The sequence below is a fragment of the Exophiala xenobiotica genome (genome assembly GCF_000835505.1).
Source record: "Exophiala xenobiotica strain CBS 118157 unplaced genomic scaffold supercont1.3, whole genome shotgun sequence".
Classification (NCBI taxonomy): domain Eukaryota; kingdom Fungi; phylum Ascomycota; class Eurotiomycetes; order Chaetothyriales; family Herpotrichiellaceae; genus Exophiala; species Exophiala xenobiotica.
The window spans coordinates 2,650,280-2,668,485 of record NW_013562492.1 but is presented as its reverse complement, the minus strand read 5'-3'; the positions used below and the strand labels follow the sequence as shown (position 1 = coordinate 2,668,485).

Here is an 18,206-nt window from a genome sequence, read left to right as displayed (position 1 = left end):
ACAGAGTACTTCGATGATGCTCATAGCCCATGATTGTTTCCTATTGGGCTTTGTTGCTGCATTGGCCCGGCCGGGCAATTAATCAAGGCCTAAATGGATATTCATGCGTTGCGATCCAGGGATGTACCTGGGAAGCTGGTCCAGATTGACCTCGAAACACCAATCGAACGTCTAGAGCCCAGCTTCGACTAGTGATGGACGACGGGTGGAATTGGAATGCCTCGATAGCACAGTGAACACGGCTCGTTTGGCCAGGTCGAGATGCCTTGCGACCTCCAGCGCTTCATCTGGCCGTGCGTTATTGTGTCTTTGACCGGGCCCAACCGTCGAAGCCGCCTGCCATTCGGGCAGGGTTATTCCCGTCAGGAACAGAACATGGTCGATACTTTCCTTTGTCCCAAGCCACCAGGGTGCGGGTTCGCAGGATGAGCCGGGCAAATTTGAGTATGGTCTGCCGGACCGAGGGCAGTGATAAAAATAATGTCTCCCCGTTCGACATCCGTCTCATTTTCGAGACAGATCCTCTTGCTCTTCCCGCCCTTCTCTCGCCCGGTTGCGACTCCCTCATTGTGCGACAAGTAAATCTCTTCACGTGCCAGCAGGAGCACGCGGACAACCTCTCCTCCCGCCTCTCACTGCATACTGACCACCATCATGGCGCCGAGGAAGGGCAAGGAGACACTTATCGAGCTCTGCACTCAAGCGACCCATGTCGGAAACAGTATCTCGGTGCGCATGCTCGAGTACCTGGGGACTGTCAAGCACCAACCCCATGGCTTCAGAGAACTCGCCTGCGACTTCCTGGACATCTCTCGCATTCTTTGGTCCATCGAAGCAGGCCTGACAGAAGCAGCGCGCTCCCACACCAAGTTCCCCCAGGACATGAATCAAGAGCTCGACAAGAAGTTCCGCCAGACCAACGATGACTTCATCGTTCTCAATCAGATGCTCTCAAAGTATCTGGAGTACGAGAAGAAAGGACGTCTGGGCAGATTCCAGAGAGGCTGGCACAATATGTTCTCCGACGACGAGATCCATAAGATCCGTGAGTCGCTGGGCAGGAGCCGGGACGCCTTGAGAATGAGCGCCCTCGTCTTCAGATGGTCACTGGGAGATGCAAAAGCCGATGCCTCTGTCGGGATCGGTTATACGGGTCTGGCAGCTGTTCTCGAGCGCATAAACCCTGGTAGGGCGTCAGCAGTAACATCCCCAGCATCAGTCCAACAACCCATCCAATCTGCGTCAGCACCAGCTTCAGAAGTTCCTGACCGCCTGCCACCGCTACCACCCATCTCGACCGTCAGTGAGAAGCATGCAAATTACTCGCTCTTCCCACGTCTCGACGAAGAGCTCAACGCATTGACCGGCCACCCGATTGAGCCGCATAATGGTTCCGTCGACCATCGCAATGGTGATGCACACAGCATCCACCGTGTTGGCGATTCAAACAGCATCAAGGCTCTTCCTAGCATCCGGTCTAGCAAGTACACCGCCACCTCAACTGCAAGAGATCTTGGGCTGCATTCAAGTACGGAAACCGCAGCGACCGACGTCACCCTTGAAGACCACCTCTCCGTCAAGACCGCCGACTCCTTCACCCAGATCGAGGACATGATCTCGGAAATCGAGTTCAACGACAAGCAATCGCAGAAAGTCGTCCGCATCAAGGCCGATCCCGCCACAGTTCCGCGATGGACGCCCAAGCAGAACACCGGCGCCACCTCCGCCGCTCTGAAGACGGCTCTGATCAGTGCCATCCAGCAGCGAAAGCACAAGATGATCGAACAATTGCTCGACTGCGGTGTTCCCCCGGACAGCGGGACGGAGGTGAACGTTCTACGCGAAGCTGTCCTCAATCGCGATGCCGAAAGCGTTCGCCTTCTCTTGCTCTTCGGGGCCAATCCCAACAGCCTTGACAAATCCGGCTCTACAGCGCTCCTGGCAGCGATCGAAGTCACGTTCCTCGAAGGCACGAAGCTCCTGATGAAGTACGGCGCCGACGCCAACTTACCGGCCGGCCCCAACAACGAGAGCGCCCTTGCAACTGCCGTCAGCGAGATGAAGGTCGACCTGGTGCAACTGTTGCTCACTTACGGAGGAAACGCCAACATAACCACCTCCGATGGCAACACCCTCCTCGACATTGCCGTCACAAAGACCTCGCCCAAGAGACTGGTCGAGCTCCTGCTAAACTACGGCTCCGACCCCAACGGCAAGAGCAACCGAGGAGAAACACCACTCTTTGTCGCCATCCAAGCCGGCAGAATCGACATCATGCAGCTCCTCTTCGAACACGGCGCAGACCCCAACCTCCCCGGCCCCAAACACCCCCTGTGGCCTGCCACGTACCAGCCCAAGGCACTCCAAGTCCTCCTTGCGCGCGGCGCCAACTTCAAGAAATGCCCCGGCATTCTCGAACTCGCCACCTCGCTCAACAACATCGAGTCCGTGACGACGCTGATCAAAGCCGGCGTCGACATCAACGCCAAAAAGGACGGCACATACACGCCTCTCTGCTCCGCGATCCGCGACAACCGCACCGAGCTCGTGTCACTCCTGCTCGCGTCGGGCGCCGACCCCAACGAACCGGCATCCGAGTATCCCGCATTCAAATGCGTCACGCACCACCGCACGCATCTGCTCCCTCAAATCGTCGCCGCGGGCTCGGACCTGCACAACCCCAAGGGCATCATCGAAGCCGCCGTCGCTCACAACAACAGGGACGCCCTGGTGTACCTGCTCGAGCAGGCCGTCAACCCGAACGACCGCTCGCCCGAAGGCCACACGGCGCTCACCACCGCGATCCGCGACAACCGCGTCGAATACGTCGATCTGCTACTCGCCAACGGCGCCGACCCGGCCATCCGCGGCCAAGACTGGCCCATCTGCATGGCCGTCAAGCAGCCCGCCATCCTGAAGAAGCTGCTGCCCAAGGTGCACAACACGCGCGCCGTCAAGGGCGTCATGGAAATGGCCGTCGTGGCCAACGAGCTCGAGAGCATCAAGCTGCTTCTCGCCGCCGGCGTCAGCGTCGAGGACAAGAACGGCGGCGTCTTCAGCCCTCTCACCACCGCCATCCGCGAGGGCCGCAAGGAGATCGTCAGGTACCTCCTCGACGAGGCCGGCGCCGACGTCAACGCCCCCGGTGAGCATTTGCCCATCATCAAGGCCATTCGCCGGTTTAGGGGTGACACCGAGATCATTGAGATGCTGCTCGCCCGTGGCGCGGATATCAATCTGATGTACCGCGGCTGGAACGCCGTCTTGCAGGCCGTCGAGAACGGCGACGCGACTTTGTTGAAACTGCTCGTCGATCGAGGCAGTCCCGTCGACCTTGACGCCCGCGATGAGTCCGGCAGGACAGTCATGGAGATCGTCGAGGATCGCGGCTGGGATGAGGCCGTGACCATCCTGCTCGGTGACGCTGCTCACAAGAAGTACTAGTAGTATCAGTGCTCGTGCTGATACATTGTGGTTCCCTTTTCGTGTTATTGCTGGGCGGGTTTTGTGTGTTATAGATGATGTTGTGGGTGGCCCATCCTGAGATTTATTTGTATCATTACCTATATTCATGACATTTCTTGCCTAATGACTTTGCAAAGATTGAGCAATTGCTTTTTGATATACCGGTCCGCGATTGCTGTTTGAAAGGCGACCATAGGTCAACAGATACAACAATCACGAGCAAATTCGAGAAAAACACCCTTTGATCATCTTGCTAAGCACAGCATCCAGGAGTCCGCTCCGACCACTCGTGGAATAGTATTCGACATATCAGAACAATTCGGCAACCCACCACAGCTCTCAACAATACATGGGGTTTGTAGTGCTCAGATGGCCTAAAGCGCAAAGAGCCCCTGCTTCTTTCCCATACAACAATCTCATAAATGCCACATCACCGCCTTGAACGACTTGAATTTTTGCTCCATCCCGATCACGTTAAGTTTCATCATCAAAGCACTCTGTCCCAAATGGAATCAGACTCGACCTATCGACGTCCGTCCTTTGGCAACCATGTTGCAACCGATGAAAATGACATCGAAATACTGCTCCTGCAATCAATCGGTCACATTGCTCAGGTTGCACCAGAATTTGACTTGCCACGCTTCGTCCATTCCGGAATGTCGACAAATATAGCAGCATACGAATACTCGCAATCCACGTTCGGCTCGTTGCTGGCGTATGACAGATAGGTTCTGTGGGGCTCTTTGTGCTTTGGTCGGTTCAGCCAGACAACGCCATACTCGTGATCCCACATGCTGTCAAAGCGCTATTCATGTCAGAAGCTTTCATGGAGAGGGGTCACGTTCATCTCTTGCCTCCGCGTCACCATCATACATGATATCATAGTTGAACTCGGTCGGGTTGAAGGATGTAGCTGACCTGGCTATAGCGACCTTCTTGTCTTTCGCATTACTTGAATGGAATCAGCGACTGCTATCAACACTCGAAAGAGAGCTCACCCATTCACACGCAAAAGGGTTCTTTCCCGCTTGATGCGTTTGAGTCTGTCGTGGAAGCATGTGGCTAGCACAGGTCAGTAATGATGAAACAATTAGCTAAGTAGTCCGCAAGAGAAGGCCGTACCTTTGCTCTTAGTCTTCCAGTCGCCTCCATCATAGTCGTACTTCAAGACAACCTCGTCCGACACTGAAGGACTATTCTCGTCGTGTAAGAGACGACGCTGGTCATAGTAGCCTTCTTCGTCACCCGTGAGCGCATCATCGGAAGCAACCTCGGAATCACTGTTGCACATGTATTCATCGTACCATTCCATCTCCTTGGGATCTCGGACAGGGCGAGTGTAAATGTTCAGTCCAAGCTCCTGACAAGCCATGAAGAACGCCATATCCACACCCTTAAGAGATCGGGGCATGTCAACCTCCTTCGACTTTCTGTTGTGAATATAAGAGTGCGTACAGTAGAGACCGAGTGTGCCGCCCTTGGGCAGAAAACTCCCGAGACTCATTATTTTCCGGAGTTCACCGTAAAGGGGTAGCGAGGCGACGGTGGCTGGTGACGGCAAGGATTCAGTTGACTGGAGAGATTCACGCCAGAATAGACTGTAGGTCAGCGTGACTCGATGGCCGCTTTTGACTTCTTCAACCTCGTGCTCCAGATGACTGTAGAATGCCGCCCATTCAATGGACATCGAATCTTCCCAGGTGAAGGTGACATTCCTGTCCTGATGACGAACGATCAGATTTCCACCTTCGTGCTTGGAAGGGAGGCAGATGACAAGAGTGCCCACTTGGTTTGGAGTCTTTGGAGTGTCAACGTGTGACTTGAACTTGCCGCTGGGCCCAGTGTAGACATTCAAGTTGCGGAGCTCGGCTCGAAGCTTGTTGGATGGCCGAACGCAAGCATCAGCAGTGCCGTCTAGGGGCAACAACGTCTTTGACACACTGTCCAGGATGCCGAGATTGTATGGGTCAAGGTTTGTACTGAACTGTGTGGCATCCAGTTTCACCGCATTTCTGAATTCTTGGTTGTGCACTTCTCTGCTGCCAACGCCGAATGTGGCTGGCTGGCATTGCTGCACGAGGTAGTTGACACCAAACAGAGCCGGACCTGCATTGCCACTGAAGGTTACTTTGTGCGTTCCCCCAGTGGCCGTGTCGAAGCGTACAATAACAGGCGGGCTATTGTTGACCGAAGTGTTGCCTGTACCGTCTGCTATGACAATGGGTATGCAGCCTCCACAGCAGAAAGCTGCGTTAGCCTCGGCCCCGCCTATCACCTCTTTCAACCGTTCCACAACGATTTGTGTTCCAAAATCCGCAAAGCGCCGGTCTGGACTGTGGAAAGACCACTTGATGATATCGCCGAAGGTGCCAGGGCTTTCTGGCGTGGTGGTAACTTCATCACTCTCATCCGTTGTACCAATCGAAGCGTCTTCGATTGTATCCGATTGAACGGTGCAGTTAGTGTCTGTCGCTTTTCCGGTGTCGCCATCGACCTGTGATCCCTCCTCCTGGTCATCTTCCTCCTCGTCCGAATCGGATTTTTCTCCGATTGAATCCAACATTAGACGGGCATATTGCAGTATGGCTTCGATATACTCTTCAACAACTTCCCGTACATCTCGAGACTGCTCGACAGGAGCCCGACCAATGCCCGTCTCAGGATCATAACTTGTAAGGTTCTGCACGAAGCCCTTGAGGAACGGCTGCAGAGGGTCGAGGGGAGCATCTGGCGGAGGACATAGACCGTAATCCCAGCTGAAATGCACAGTCTGGTTGAAACCAGCACTATGCTTTGTCTTGACGACTTCTGGCTTGAACGCACGTACGAAGAGGCCAAGGAGGTCATTCTTGTAGAGTTCGATGAAGAGGTGTTCAACGGCCGCTTCGATGATGCAGTCTTTGACGAATGCTTCCTTGAGACCCTGACGATATGATTGATCAGGGAAATTTGAGTCATGCTGGACCGTCAAAGCCATGACTGGAGATGCAGATAACTGAAGTGGCAGGTACTGGACACGGGGAAGGATGTGAAGAGGACAGTTGATGTGGTGGGAGGATTTTGTCAGTAGTAGGAAAACTGAAAATGAAGGAGGAAAATCTTCTTGAAGTGACTTACTCTTGCCCCCAGCCACTGCCATGTTTGCTCAGACAATGATTGAAGGCAGCATCTTTTCATCCTACTGTTCCACTGACAATGCTCGAACTCGAATGAGCTCTTGCTATTATCCGCCACACTTGGTACCTACCGAGCAATTGTTCTGACCTCCCTTTTGGACATGAAGAACGGCAAATCATCCCAGATCCATCCTTATTGACTTTGCTCTCTCCGTCCTTCGTCACTAACCTGAGTGCAGGTATCAGTGCAGTCCGCTTCTACCCTCACATACATTGTTTCTCCTTCAAGTCAGACTGGACTCTGACGGATCGCCCCAATGGAGAAACGGTTGGTTGACAGCGAACCCATGACGAACGACATGAAGGACGCCGGCATAAAGAGGAAGAGGAATGAAAAGAAGCGAAAGAGAAAGAAGCTTCCCAGCTGAGAAGAATAACATCGCCTGGCTTAAATTGTGACAGGTGGCCACTGCACACGCTAAGATCTGACGCACAGGCACCCCAGGAACCAATCTCCTGCGCATCTTGCAGGGGTCTCAGGCACGATCTGGGGATTGGTGGAACGCCTCTTGCGACCGGGTGAGCATCGCCGGAGTCTGACTTCAGACATGATGCAACGACGTACGAGTGATGACGATGCCAACGAGATCGATCACGAAGTCCTTGCTTCTATGCGCGAATGCTTAAAGTCATTGGACTGATGATATTCTGGTCATCGGTAAGTCTGCAAAACTAGACTATAGCTCAAAAATCAACGACAGTATTCGAAATGCAGCCGATATCAGCACTCCGTCGCGTTCCCGCCTCGCAGGCATGCAAATCTGCCCGGACACAACAGCTCTTTGTTCAAGCAAGGAGATCATACGGAGACAAAGCTGCCCCTTCAAGACCAGAAGCTCAAAGTCAGAATAGCAGATTACCACTGTAAGTCAGCGGCAACCTCGGGCGGGATGTTGCAACCAATTCTGACACTTCTGGCCTAGATATGCACTAGGCTTCGCTGTCTGCTGGGTCCCATTCTACTACTTCTTCCACTCCAACAAGCCACCCAGATCCGAACAGGCGAAGATCGAGGCTGCAAGGCGAGAACGTGGTACAGAAAACGAAACACGAGATCCGAGAGATAGCGAGATAAAGACCTTGGAACAGAAAAAGGCCATGGAGAACAAGAATAAATGAGCTCGAGCATTTGTCATGAGATGTGCCCTGGCGATTGAGGAAGCCACTGGCCAAAATCGGCATTTTGCATCTGGCAGGGTGGTATTGTACATATTGTAGCATCGGCATGAGCATTGTCAACGCTAGCAAGCCTCAGTCACCAGGAGTGTCTTCAAAAGCAGCACGCAGCCACCGTTGCGGCCGTTATCATCAGCCACAAAGCAGTACTCATCCCAATGCTTGCGGCACTGTTGTCAGTGTTCCCTCCAGAACCGCTTCCGCTGCCACTATCGTTGCCACCCCCACCATTCCCGCCTGCGCCATTGTTACCTGTGCCGTTCGTTAGACCTGGGAACTGGTTCATCGTATAATTGTCGACAAGTATGTAGTCCGAGATCAATGCCGAACCATCGATAATGCTATGGAGCTGTTCATCCGTACAGGACGACGTTGGAGCAAGTGAATAGCAAATATGATCCCGGCTGATGTGAGAAACATCTCTCACGGACCAAGTATCCGGAAGACCTGTCGTTGCAAAGCTTGCGTTTTTCGCCGTTTCCTTCTTGCCGGTAGCAATGTCCAAATTGAAGAGCGCACGGCGAAAGATCTCATAAGCCGTTTCGGGCTGGTAAGCTGGGACCTCATGTCCTGCCTGGAAGACGCGAGAAAAGCTGAAATTACCGTACTGCCTGACCAGACCACCGACGTAGCTGGAATTGACGCTGATATTGGCATATCCTGCTGCCGCAAAGTCAAAGGTATGAGAGTAGTTGACAGCAAGGGACACCGCTTCCCCTCCGATCCAATTGCACGCATAGTCTCGGTCTCCGTAGACCATTGCCACTTTAATCCCGTTGTCGATGAGATATGACAGGTCCTGCAGATATCCTCCACGTGGATAGTCCCCGGTATCTTGGAATGCGTAGTACGCGGAGTTTCCACCTGGGTTTGTGTAGTTGATAGGAACTCCGAGCGCGGCTTGTACATGAGGCTGATTGAGGTAGCCAATATAGTAGTTTGGTGGGAAAGGATCAGGATCGACTGCTGCTATGTCGTAGTAATTTCGGCCTGAGTTGGCGACGTAAGGACCTTCAACGTACCAAGTAGCATCGTTTGCGAACGAGCAAGCGTCGTTGACTGTTGCGTTATTGCCCTGGTTCTCGGGGTCTCCCTCAGCTGCAAGTGCTCGGCACGTCTCAATGAGATATCGTACGCCACCCGGCTTGGTGAAACTGTTCATTGCTGCGTCATAGACAGTACGATTGATCGCTTCGATACCGTAGGTGTTGTTGTAGGCCATTTCGGGATAGCTTGGTTCTTGAACAAGGACGTCGATGCAGCCGTTGATGATGCCAAGGGTATCAAGGTGAATATCATAGGTTTCTCCAGCGTCAGTCCAGGTACCATTGGCGATCTTCTGATTTTGTTCTTCGAAGAAAGCGGCAAATGCTGGACCGTAATGGCCGCCATAGCTCTCGGTCCAGATGCTGATTCGGTTGTCATTAGGCTTGTAGTCAGGAAATGTCTGAAACCAGACTTGAGCAAAATGCCAAAGAGCTCTGGCTGCGTTGGTCGTTCCGTTCGCACTCGAGTTGAGTAGTTGTGTTGGGAATGTCCCGACGAGGAAGGTGTTATTCTGCTTGGGAATATCTGAGGAGAAGTCGTCGATGACAACGTCACCGCTTGGGTCTAAAAGATCCTGTGTGCCGTTCGCCAGGGTATCATAACTCAGGCCTACTTGGTTCGGTTGATCGATGTAGAGCCTGGTCACGCGATCAGCGTTCGAAGTGCGGACAGGGATTATCAACCCACATGTTGACCTCGTTGTTCCAGGACCAAGTATTGAGCGTTGTGGAGTTGGAGTCGTATTTGATGTTGCATGGTCCTGAATAGCACGTTAGCTGGGGCTTTGCGTGGACTGGAGGCTCCTGCCAACGTACCGTTCTCTTGCAAAAGACCGATCATGGATGAGCTTCCAGGGCCACCGTTGAACCATATTGAAAGCGGCGCATTCGAAGGATCTTTCCTCGATTCGAAGAACCAGAAGAAGGTGTTTATAGTATAATTCTGGTAGACACCCAGGTCATCCACGACGCCTGGCGGCAGATGGACGTATCCAGCATATGATTTGACTCCAGGCGTGGTTTCGCAAATGCCAGGCTAGAAATTGCGATGTCAGCCTGGGTCCCGAAAGACGGGGAAAGCCAGTTACCTCTTTGAAGGAGATCGAGACACCCTCCTGAAGCTTTGAGTTGACCCTGGTCACATTCTTTGGTGCTGGTGGGAAGTACTGGGTGGCGGCCAGCTCCAGCCAGATGAAAAGCAGAGGGACAAAGAGGGACCACATATCGGCCGCCGTAGAAGTTGCAATATGGGAGGAATGTCAGAAGTGCTCGAATCCCAGCAGCATATTGAGTATTTGTGCAACCTTATCTCGACTTTGCTTGTTTAGAGATCCTGGGGTCAATTAAGACGGCGCGTTGGATAAACAACGATCCTACCTTCTGTTGCTCCACAGCAAATCGCGTTTATCACACTGGTTGCCGAATCCCAGCATGATCCAAGCTAGTCCCTGGCCAGTCAATTGACGTTTAGTGGTCCCATGAAGACGACCAAAAACCCAGCTTCTTGCTCTCTACTGGTCAAGAACGGTTCCCCTAGAACATGAACATTCCGCATTTGAGGCAGGATAGTCGATGGGGACGCCCTCAGCAAAGCAAAGAAAGAAGAGACTTGAGTGTTGTCACGTAGAATCGATGCGAGAACCGATTCATTCTTGTAAGGGTGAGTCTGGCAGTGATCCGATCAAGAGAAGAAGGTGGTATTGGGCAAAAGCTTGAATCCAACAATGCCAACCACCTAACTCGTATTTGGCTTAGCTCGGAGCTGATGTCATGCCTCTTAGCCAGTTTGCATTGTTTGCTCAGAATCGACATTCGTACCTCCATATCTGGTGACACTTCGCATCGTCAGAACCAGGTATTCTTTCGTGGCCAGCAAGACCAGCGGTGCCGCAGTTTGCGGCGAATATAATCAATCAGGGCGTGAACAACGAAATATTCCTTGAGAATCAGCAAGAATGACTTGAGCATATGTTCGGTCCGACTGACCGGCAACTTCGGCAGATGAGTCTGACAACGTTGGACGATTGAACGAGAAATTCCAGTCATACAAATAAGGAACCGCCTGCTTGGGAGAGAGCTATAAGCAGAAGTGCTTCACATGGCCTAAACCCGGAATGACGGCGATTTGGAGACTCCCCGGTCATCTGAGGTCAGATTTATTGCAGCAGAATGATCATCCTCGCATTCCAGGACTTGCGGCAGGGTGCCGATCGTTCTCACTTCATGGCGTGGTGCATGACGGTGAACAAGCAGTCGTACGGCCATGTCTGGATGAAAACGACAGTCTGGTACTCAGCTCTGCTTGTCCTGTCTTCTTGACTTGCTGTTGATGGCCTGTCTTTATCCACAACCCAGTGATGCAGTGGTAGCTTGTCAACTCTGGACATGAGGTTTTGACCTGAAATCCGTCCAAGAAGCTGCTTCTAGGGCTGTGAGTGAAACTACTACGCGATTTTGCAACACGGGACTACGGTCATTCAAGCCATCCCCAAGTCATGCTAAAAATCCTGCAACATTTAGACAGGTCAATCCCTCAGCCAAATATGACGGCACACTGTCCAAGGAGAAGTCCCTTCATGAGGTAAGTCTCTAAGAGTCTAAGCTTCGTGTCAGCATAGGTAAGAACGATTTCCCTGAAGCGGGCGAGTGCGCCTCCAAAACATGATTCGTCAGGCGGTCAGCATATACCGCACTTGCCGAATTTGTGTCGTGTCAGCATAGATCATGGACGAGCATATTACATGAGGTATCGACCATGTTATAGGCGTAACTCGACTTTCCGCGAAGATGCTCTGTACTCATATCACGCTGCAGACATGCCATTCTCAACAGTTGCTCTCTACTCTGTCCCTTTCGGTGCTCTGGTCTTTGTGTTATTTAGGTATCTAAAGATACCATCCATTCCAGGACCATTCCTCGCGTCAATCACAGACCTGTGGAGGGCATATCAGGTTGAATATGCCAGCTTCCACGAAAACATCGGTCATGTACACGCCAAATATGGGCCGATTGTCCGGGTCGGTCCCAACACAGTGTACACCTCCGACCCATTGGCTGTGAGCACAATCTACTCGACGCACGGAGACTTCAAGAAGGTACGGCATCAAAATTCCTTCTGCTGCATCTACTGACCTCGATCGCGCCAAGGCGGACTCTTACCATGCCCTAAGGACTCTCGTTAACAAGAAGATAATCGGCAGTGTCATTGACATGCAGGACGAGTCTGAGAACGCCGCGCTGAAACGTGCTGTTGGACACGCATTTGCAACCAAGAACCTTCTCGACTACGAACCAGACGTGGACTATACCGCCGACATGCTGGTCCAGACTCTTCGCCAGGTACGAAGCGCCGATGTCTTCACCAGTATGCAGCAATTCCAGGTTGACTTCTTGATGAAAGCTGCATTCAACAGGGACACAAACTACCTCGCAGCTAGGAAATCCACAAGGGACATCTCAGGCGAGCAACGTCTGCACCATTGGACTAAATGGCAAGCCTTGCCGTCCCTGGAAAAGCTGTTGTACAAATCTCCCTTCTGCCTCGCATGGTATCAAAGCTCTGGAAGCCCGCCTGTCTGGACCACAATGGCCAAAGAAGAACTAGCTGCCCGTCAAGCACAGGGACCCGGAAAGATGGTCAAAAACGGCGCAAAGCCGGACCTTTTATCGAAATACATTGACGGAGCCACCCGCCACAAGGACATATCGACGGAGCTCTTGATGCGAATGATATCTTCAACGATTTCGGCCGGCTTCGACACCTCAGCATTCACCATGAGCACAATCATTTACTTCCTCCTGAAGAACCCAGGTGCAATGAAGAAGCTTCGGGCGGAACTTGATGCGGCAGTAAGTGCGGGCGAGCTTTCGAATCCACCCAGATATATCGAGGCCGATAGGATCAAGTACCTCGGCGCTGTCATCAAAGAATCCATGCGCCTCTACCACTTCCTCTCACAGCCATTGGAACGGGTCGTCCCTGCAGGAGGCGCACAAATATCTGGCCACTGGCTGCCGGGCGGGACTACAGTCGCTGTGCCGGTGCCTGTTGTGCATCGGGATGTCAAAGTGTTCGGACAGGATGCCGACGACTTCCGGCCAGACCGGTGGCTGGAAACCGACGAACATCAGCGCATCGCCATGGAGAGGACGATGCTGGCTTTTGGTGCAGGAAAACGAGTCTGTCTCGGTAGACATATTGCGGAATTGGAGATGAAGAAAGTCATTCCCAGATTATTGTTAGAATTTGACGTGAGCGCAACTGCCACTGGGCTCCATGGAAGTCGATGCTAACACGGCATAGATGACTCTCGACGATCCGGGTTACCTCCTCGAACCAAAAGACAACTATAGCCGGTTCATGAAGCCGTTCTCGGTGACTTTCAGTGACAAAACTTGATTGCAGCTCGCCAGTATGCATCGGCGCCGTGTGTCCACTTGGATACAGCACTGACCATGAGTGAGCCGAGTCATACAGCTCATTGATCCAGCATTGAACTGCCGCTTGTGGTCGGAGTAGTGGTTTTCGACAACCTTTTTCGGAGATGCTACTACCTGTGTGCACAGGATGATGGCATTCATGAATTCGCCAGTCTATGCAGAGCATGATTACAACAAGCGAGATGCAGGCCCATAATACAAAACTGCAAAGCTGTTTGGCTTCTAGACCCCAAGATCAAAGGCCAAACAGAATGAGATGCACGGGTAGGCGCATGCGCAAGACAACACAAGGACAGAGCAAGCATCAAACCTCTACACGATGCCTGAATTAGCTTGCTTTAACAATGCAAACATGACGTCCTCGCAAAGACCCAAGAGAAAGCGTGCAGATAACGACAATTGACCCTTTGGCATTAATCAACACCAAAGCAGCGAAGGCAAACATACAACAATCAATAACCACGGACAGAATTCTCTCCAGTGCTTTAAGTACCCTCACTGAGCATCATTATGACATTCTTCTCTTCTTCGCACAAACCCCATTCGAAGAACACCCAAAAGCACAGAAGCACAGGTCTCATCCGAGGCCACACTGCACAACGGCACAACCACTATCAGCCGCAAACACATCAGCCATCACGCAACCAAGACCATCCACAATGGACTCCCGACTCGAAGAATTGGTGCTCAAGAACGTCAAAGACGGCTACCAAACCGAACGCATCATGCGCGAAATCATCAGTGGCGGCAACCTCAAAGAAATCAGCAGCGCCCTCGACATTCCCATGTGGCAATTGTCCCTGCGCATTGCCAACTTCGGCCTGCACTGCTTCCAACTTGCTGTACTTCGCGGGGAAGACCCATACGGTCCTGCCTGTGAGCATCACTGCCCCGATCATGTCGAAGCCTTCAACGAGGAACAGAGCAAGGTTGTTGTCATCGAGGCCATGGCGCACATGATGGCAGGCACCCCACCAGTTCCAGCACTGCTCATGGCCGAATGTCTGCAAGCGAGGATGATCGCCAAAGAATATGAAGACCAAGCTGAAATGGGTGGTTCGGAGGACGACAGTTGGTGGGGTTGTTTCTCTGAATCTGAAGGAGAGGCATTTGATGGCAAAGGAAAGGGGGAGAAGAATGGTCCAAAGGCAGGGAAGACAGCGCCAGATGGAGGAAAGGTTGCCATCGGAGCTGGAAAGACCACTGCTAAGGGACAGGCGAGTGTTGCGAATGGTGCAAAGGTGGCAGAGAAGGCAGGAAAGACCACCGTGCAAAGTGAGAAGGCCGTGCAGAGTGACAAGACTGCTGTTGGCGAACAAAAGAGCCTCGCAAGGGGAGACAAGCCGCTTGCAAAGCCGGAGAAGACAACTGCAGATGGCAAGGCCACCACGATCAAGCGGGTCGGCGCATGATCGGCCAGTCTCGCTGTGAATGAGCTGAGTTGAAGGAATGAGGTCTTTTTGGGGTGTGTTTACCTATCTTTCTTGTTCCCGGCCTGGTGCCAGATTTCATGTACTTGGTCCAGAGGGACTTCTCGATCTTCTGTGCTATTGCGCAAAGACTGCAGATTTGTTTGCTGCCATTCTCGGGATTGTCTTATTTGCGTTTCGTTTGCACAAGGAATGTCCGATGGCTTGCCGGTCAAGATCGGTGATGTCGAAGAGACTCAGATGGACACTTAACTACCTTGCTTTTCTATACAATCAAAAAGATCCGGAAAAACTCTCCTGTGTTGGCACTTCTCGACGTCTGATGAGTCGATTCCGCTGCATGTAAGGTAGATTGCAACGTGGTATTATGAGAAGTCCGACGACAAGACATTCTGCGAGGGAGCCTCTCCAGAATCACCGACTGATGGCTTCAGCACCTCGTACCTTTGTCGTTGACGTTGCTAGAGTATAAGAAGGACCGTGGCTGAATCGAACGCATGGTGTCAATTACCATGGCAAGGCCATGACATGGAAAAGATGAAAGCCAGGTTATCCGCCATCGAATTATTTGTGTATGTGTATCCCATGTACCTTTTCCATCATAAGTCGTATCCAGCAAACATGCCTTCTAATGAATGCGTACAGATCTTGCATGCCCGATGTATAAAACCCTGCCATGCATTTTTTACATTGTTCCCACGACAATTGACATCGACAAATCTCACATCGTGGACTTCCGCCGACTGAACACTTTTTTCAACCTGTTCGCTGTGTTCTCCTTGTCCGCTTGCTCAGTGACCTGACTTGGCTGTCCATCATGAGCCGTGCCCACTTGGGCCACTGTGGCTCTTCTGGATGTAGGAATCTTGCCTCCTTGATTGTTCAAAATTTCGTCGACGGTCTTTTGGCCATAGAAGCCGCGTAGCTGCTCAGTAGGATGGTAGTACATCTTTTCTTCGGCCCATGCTCGTAGGGCCTCAAGGTAGGCTTGTCGGGACGGAAAGCCTCGATAGCTTTGGTCTCCAACGAGGGTATCGATTGAGGCCGCCGAGAAGACGCTCGGGGAACGAGTCGTGCGAGGTGGTTGGATGGCTTTGACTTGGGACATCTTGTACGGGTAGAGGAGCGGTGATACAACTAGTCTGCGCTTGCCAAAGGCTTGTCAAAATAGCGAGGCGTACTCTGATATGCCTAGGATGAATCTGGTCAGGGCGGTGTCAGCACAGAAGTGTATGTGATCAACGCTCGACAGAGGCAAGTCATTCGTATCTACATGTACCGGTCGACAGCCTGTGGCGAATGATGAATGCTGGCCGGTGTACCGGATAACGAGGCAAGGGATCGTGCCAGTGACTTTCCTGCTGCCAAGCACGTGGTGAGGAGTGATGATGAAACGTGGGGCGGTCGTCGTAAGTAAAGGCCTTGGTGCATATGGTGAGATGTATGCTTCACAGTACCCATACTGCAGACAAACCGAAAGATACATGCAACGGCTGCCAACGACACCGGCGACTGCTACTCCGAGAATGAGAGTACTTCTACCGGTCAAAGCATACCTTAGATAGATGGCGGCATAGCATGAACTGGTCGGGAAGACTACTGTTGTTTGCACCTTACCCAAAAAGGAACAGCAACAGAGAGATTGAGCTCTTTCGTTATCATAGACGTGACCGCAGGATCTTTGCGTTGTATCTGAGCGCACTGTGCTTCCTGATCAGACGCAGCGAGTGGCGTGAGCTCAACATCGAGAGCTATGTCGAATGATTTAGGTAAAGATTCCTTTCAAGCGAAAGCGAATTCTCTTGATAAGTCGTGTGTTTGGTGTACAGTAGAGCTTGCGGAAGAACGATGATGCGGCTCCGCGTGTAGTCTTGGCATATTTGTCTTGTTTGACTCATCATGTGATCATCTCGTTATCTCGGATGCAGGCGGCTCCAGCTCCATGCCAGGCACATTCAGCACGCCACTGGTCAGTCCACCGATCGAGTCGTGGATAGCGCTCGGATCTTCAGTTTTGAAGCCTTTCTCGCGAGTCGCGACCCCTTGAGGCCGAGTGATGCCACCACTTCTCAATCCAATAAAAGCTTCCCATCAAACCCACCTCCAATCAAAGAAAAGTTCCCGACCGTTTACCGCATCTTGATTTATTCTTTCCTTTTATTCCCTACAGACTGCTCTCGACCTCGACCAGGAGCCTTGTGTGCCTTTTCGTTCGTTTTGTCAAATCGTCCAAGCACCCTTGGGCACCTTGTTGTCACTCTTCAGCCAAAATGTATGTAGAAGAAAGTCTTCTCGCGTTCCCTTGGGCTAACGTCGGTCTCCAGGAATTCCACCTACGCCGCCCCCGTAACCTACAGCGACCACTTCAACGACATCGCCCAATACAATGTCCACCTCAACGTTTTCGAAAAGGCTTGGGCGGCTTGGTATGCCTACATGCAGAATGATGTCCTCGCCACGGGCATCATGTCATTTGTCATGCATGAGGTGGTCTATTTTGGCCGCTGCTTGCCGTTCATGATCATGGACAAAATCCCGTACTTCCGCAAGTACAAGATCCAAGGTGTATGTATTTACCACACACCTGGTCGGGCCTCAGCTAACACTGAACCAGCAAAAAATGCCGACCCTAGCTGAACAATGGGCATGCGCGAAACTTGTCCTCCTCTCTCACTTCACTGTCGAACTCCCCCAGATCTGGCTCTTCCATCCTATGGCTCAATACTTCGGCTTGGCGACAACCGTTCCTTTCCCTCCATGGACCAAGATGGCATGGCAAATCGCTTTGTTTTTTGTCCTCGAAGACACATGGCATTATTGGTTTCACCGACTGCTCCATACACCTCGCCTGTACAAGATGATTCACAAGCTGCACCATCAGTACAGCGCGCCTTTCGGCCTTGCTGCTGAATACGCTTCGCCAATCGAGACCATGATCCTCGCCTTCGGTGCCGTCGGTATCCCTATCGTCTTCTGCGCCTTCACCAAAGATCTCCATATCTTGACAATGTACTTGTGGATTATCGGGCGCTTGTTCCAGGCCATCGATGCTCACTCCGGGTACGAATTTCCTTGGAGCTTGCATCACTTCCTCCCTTTTTGGGCCGGTGCTGATCACCACGATGTCCACCACGAAAAATTCCTCGGAAACTACTCCAGCTCTTTCCGATGGTGGGATGCGGTGATGGATACCGAAGCTGGAAGTGTTACGGCTCAAAAGAAGAGGGAGAAAAAGACCGCCGCCACCAAGAAGGTGGAATAAACTGTCAAAATTATCTGTGCATGATAATTCCAGGACGAAGCCTCGGCCAACTTCGTTGTACATATTTGGTCGAACATGAAAATTTCTCAGAGCATGGAATGGCGCATGAGCGGGCGTTGATTTGCAGGTTATAGACCGGACTTGGTGATGGCACAGAGTTTGAATAGTCTCGCGACAGCCGTAATGATGAATATTGTTATCGTCCCAGACC

General features: G+C 52.0%; 8 protein-coding genes across 10 annotated transcripts; 5 read left to right on the top strand and 3 right to left on the bottom strand.

Moving 5' to 3' along the window:
* Window positions 1-628: 628 nt before the first annotated feature.
* Window positions 629-3,444, top strand: PV05_05203 (uncharacterized protein; the record flags this gene model as incomplete). The annotated part of the gene is made up of 1 exon (XM_013461680.1): window positions 629-3,444. Exon 1 carries the CDS (start codon window positions 655-657, stop codon window positions 3,442-3,444), a length of 2,790 nt encoding a protein of 929 aa, XP_013317134.1. The 5' UTR covers window positions 629-654.
* A 183-nt stretch (window positions 3,445-3,627) lies between these two features.
* Window positions 3,628-6,705, bottom strand: PV05_05202 (uncharacterized protein). The gene is made up of 4 exons (XM_013461679.1): window positions 4,588-6,705; window positions 4,464-4,527; window positions 4,320-4,416; window positions 3,628-4,270 (listed from the first exon to the last, which is right to left on the bottom strand). The coding sequence occupies exons 1-4, from the start codon at window positions 6,602-6,604 to the stop codon at window positions 4,076-4,078; spliced, it is 2,373 nt and encodes a 790-aa protein (XP_013317133.1). The 5' UTR covers window positions 6,605-6,705; the 3' UTR covers window positions 3,628-4,075.
* Window positions 6,706-7,230: 525 nt separating this feature from the next.
* Window positions 7,231-7,760, top strand: PV05_05201 (uncharacterized protein; the record flags this gene model as incomplete). Its single annotated transcript, XM_013461678.1, has 2 exons — window positions 7,231-7,505; window positions 7,565-7,760. Exons 1-2 carry the CDS (start codon window positions 7,351-7,353, stop codon window positions 7,758-7,760), a joined length of 351 nt encoding a protein of 116 aa, XP_013317132.1. The 5' UTR covers window positions 7,231-7,350.
* Window positions 7,748-10,534, bottom strand: PV05_05200. 3 transcript variants are annotated; one of them, XM_013461676.1, is made up of 5 exons: window positions 10,241-10,534; window positions 9,952-10,196; window positions 9,680-9,899; window positions 9,552-9,624; window positions 7,748-9,502 (listed from the first exon to the last, which is right to left on the bottom strand). In XM_013461676.1, exons 2-5 carry the CDS (start codon window positions 10,084-10,086, stop codon window positions 7,912-7,914), a joined length of 2,019 nt encoding a protein of 672 aa, XP_013317130.1. In that variant the 5' UTR covers window positions 10,087-10,196; window positions 10,241-10,534; the 3' UTR covers window positions 7,748-7,911. The 3 variants fall into 3 exon arrangements, with proteins under 3 accessions (XP_013317130.1, XP_013317131.1, XP_013317129.1); XM_013461677.1 differs by having other exon boundaries at window positions 9,952-10,177; XM_013461675.1 differs by having other exon boundaries at window positions 9,952-10,534.
* Window positions 10,535-10,734: 200 nt separating this feature from the next.
* Window positions 10,735-13,262, top strand: PV05_05199 (uncharacterized protein; the record flags this gene model as incomplete). Its single annotated transcript, XM_013461674.1, has 3 exons — window positions 10,735-11,958; window positions 12,011-13,114; window positions 13,167-13,262. The coding sequence occupies exons 1-3, from the start codon at window positions 11,605-11,607 to the stop codon at window positions 13,260-13,262; spliced, it is 1,554 nt and encodes a 517-aa protein (XP_013317128.1). The 5' UTR covers window positions 10,735-11,604.
* Window positions 13,263-13,962: 700 nt separating this feature from the next.
* Window positions 13,963-14,715, top strand: PV05_05198 (uncharacterized protein; the record flags this gene model as incomplete). Its single annotated transcript, XM_013461673.1, has 1 exon — window positions 13,963-14,715. The coding sequence occupies one exon, from the start codon at window positions 13,963-13,965 to the stop codon at window positions 14,713-14,715; it is 753 nt and encodes a 250-aa protein (XP_013317127.1).
* Window positions 14,716-14,807: 92 nt separating this feature from the next.
* On the bottom strand, window positions 14,808-16,404 carry PV05_05197 (uncharacterized protein). The gene has a single exon (XM_013461672.1). The coding sequence runs from the start codon at window positions 15,839-15,841 to the stop codon at window positions 15,455-15,457; it is 387 nt and encodes a 128-aa protein (XP_013317126.1). The 5' UTR covers window positions 15,842-16,404; the 3' UTR covers window positions 14,808-15,454.
* A 449-nt stretch (window positions 16,405-16,853) lies between these two features.
* PV05_05196 (uncharacterized protein) lies at window positions 16,854-18,204 on the top strand. Its single transcript, XM_013461671.1, has 3 exons — window positions 16,854-17,005; window positions 17,058-17,298; window positions 17,348-18,204. Coding segments are annotated over exons 1-3 (891 nt in total). The 5' UTR covers window positions 16,854-17,003; the 3' UTR covers window positions 17,996-18,204.
* Window positions 18,205-18,206: the final 2 nt, after the last annotated feature.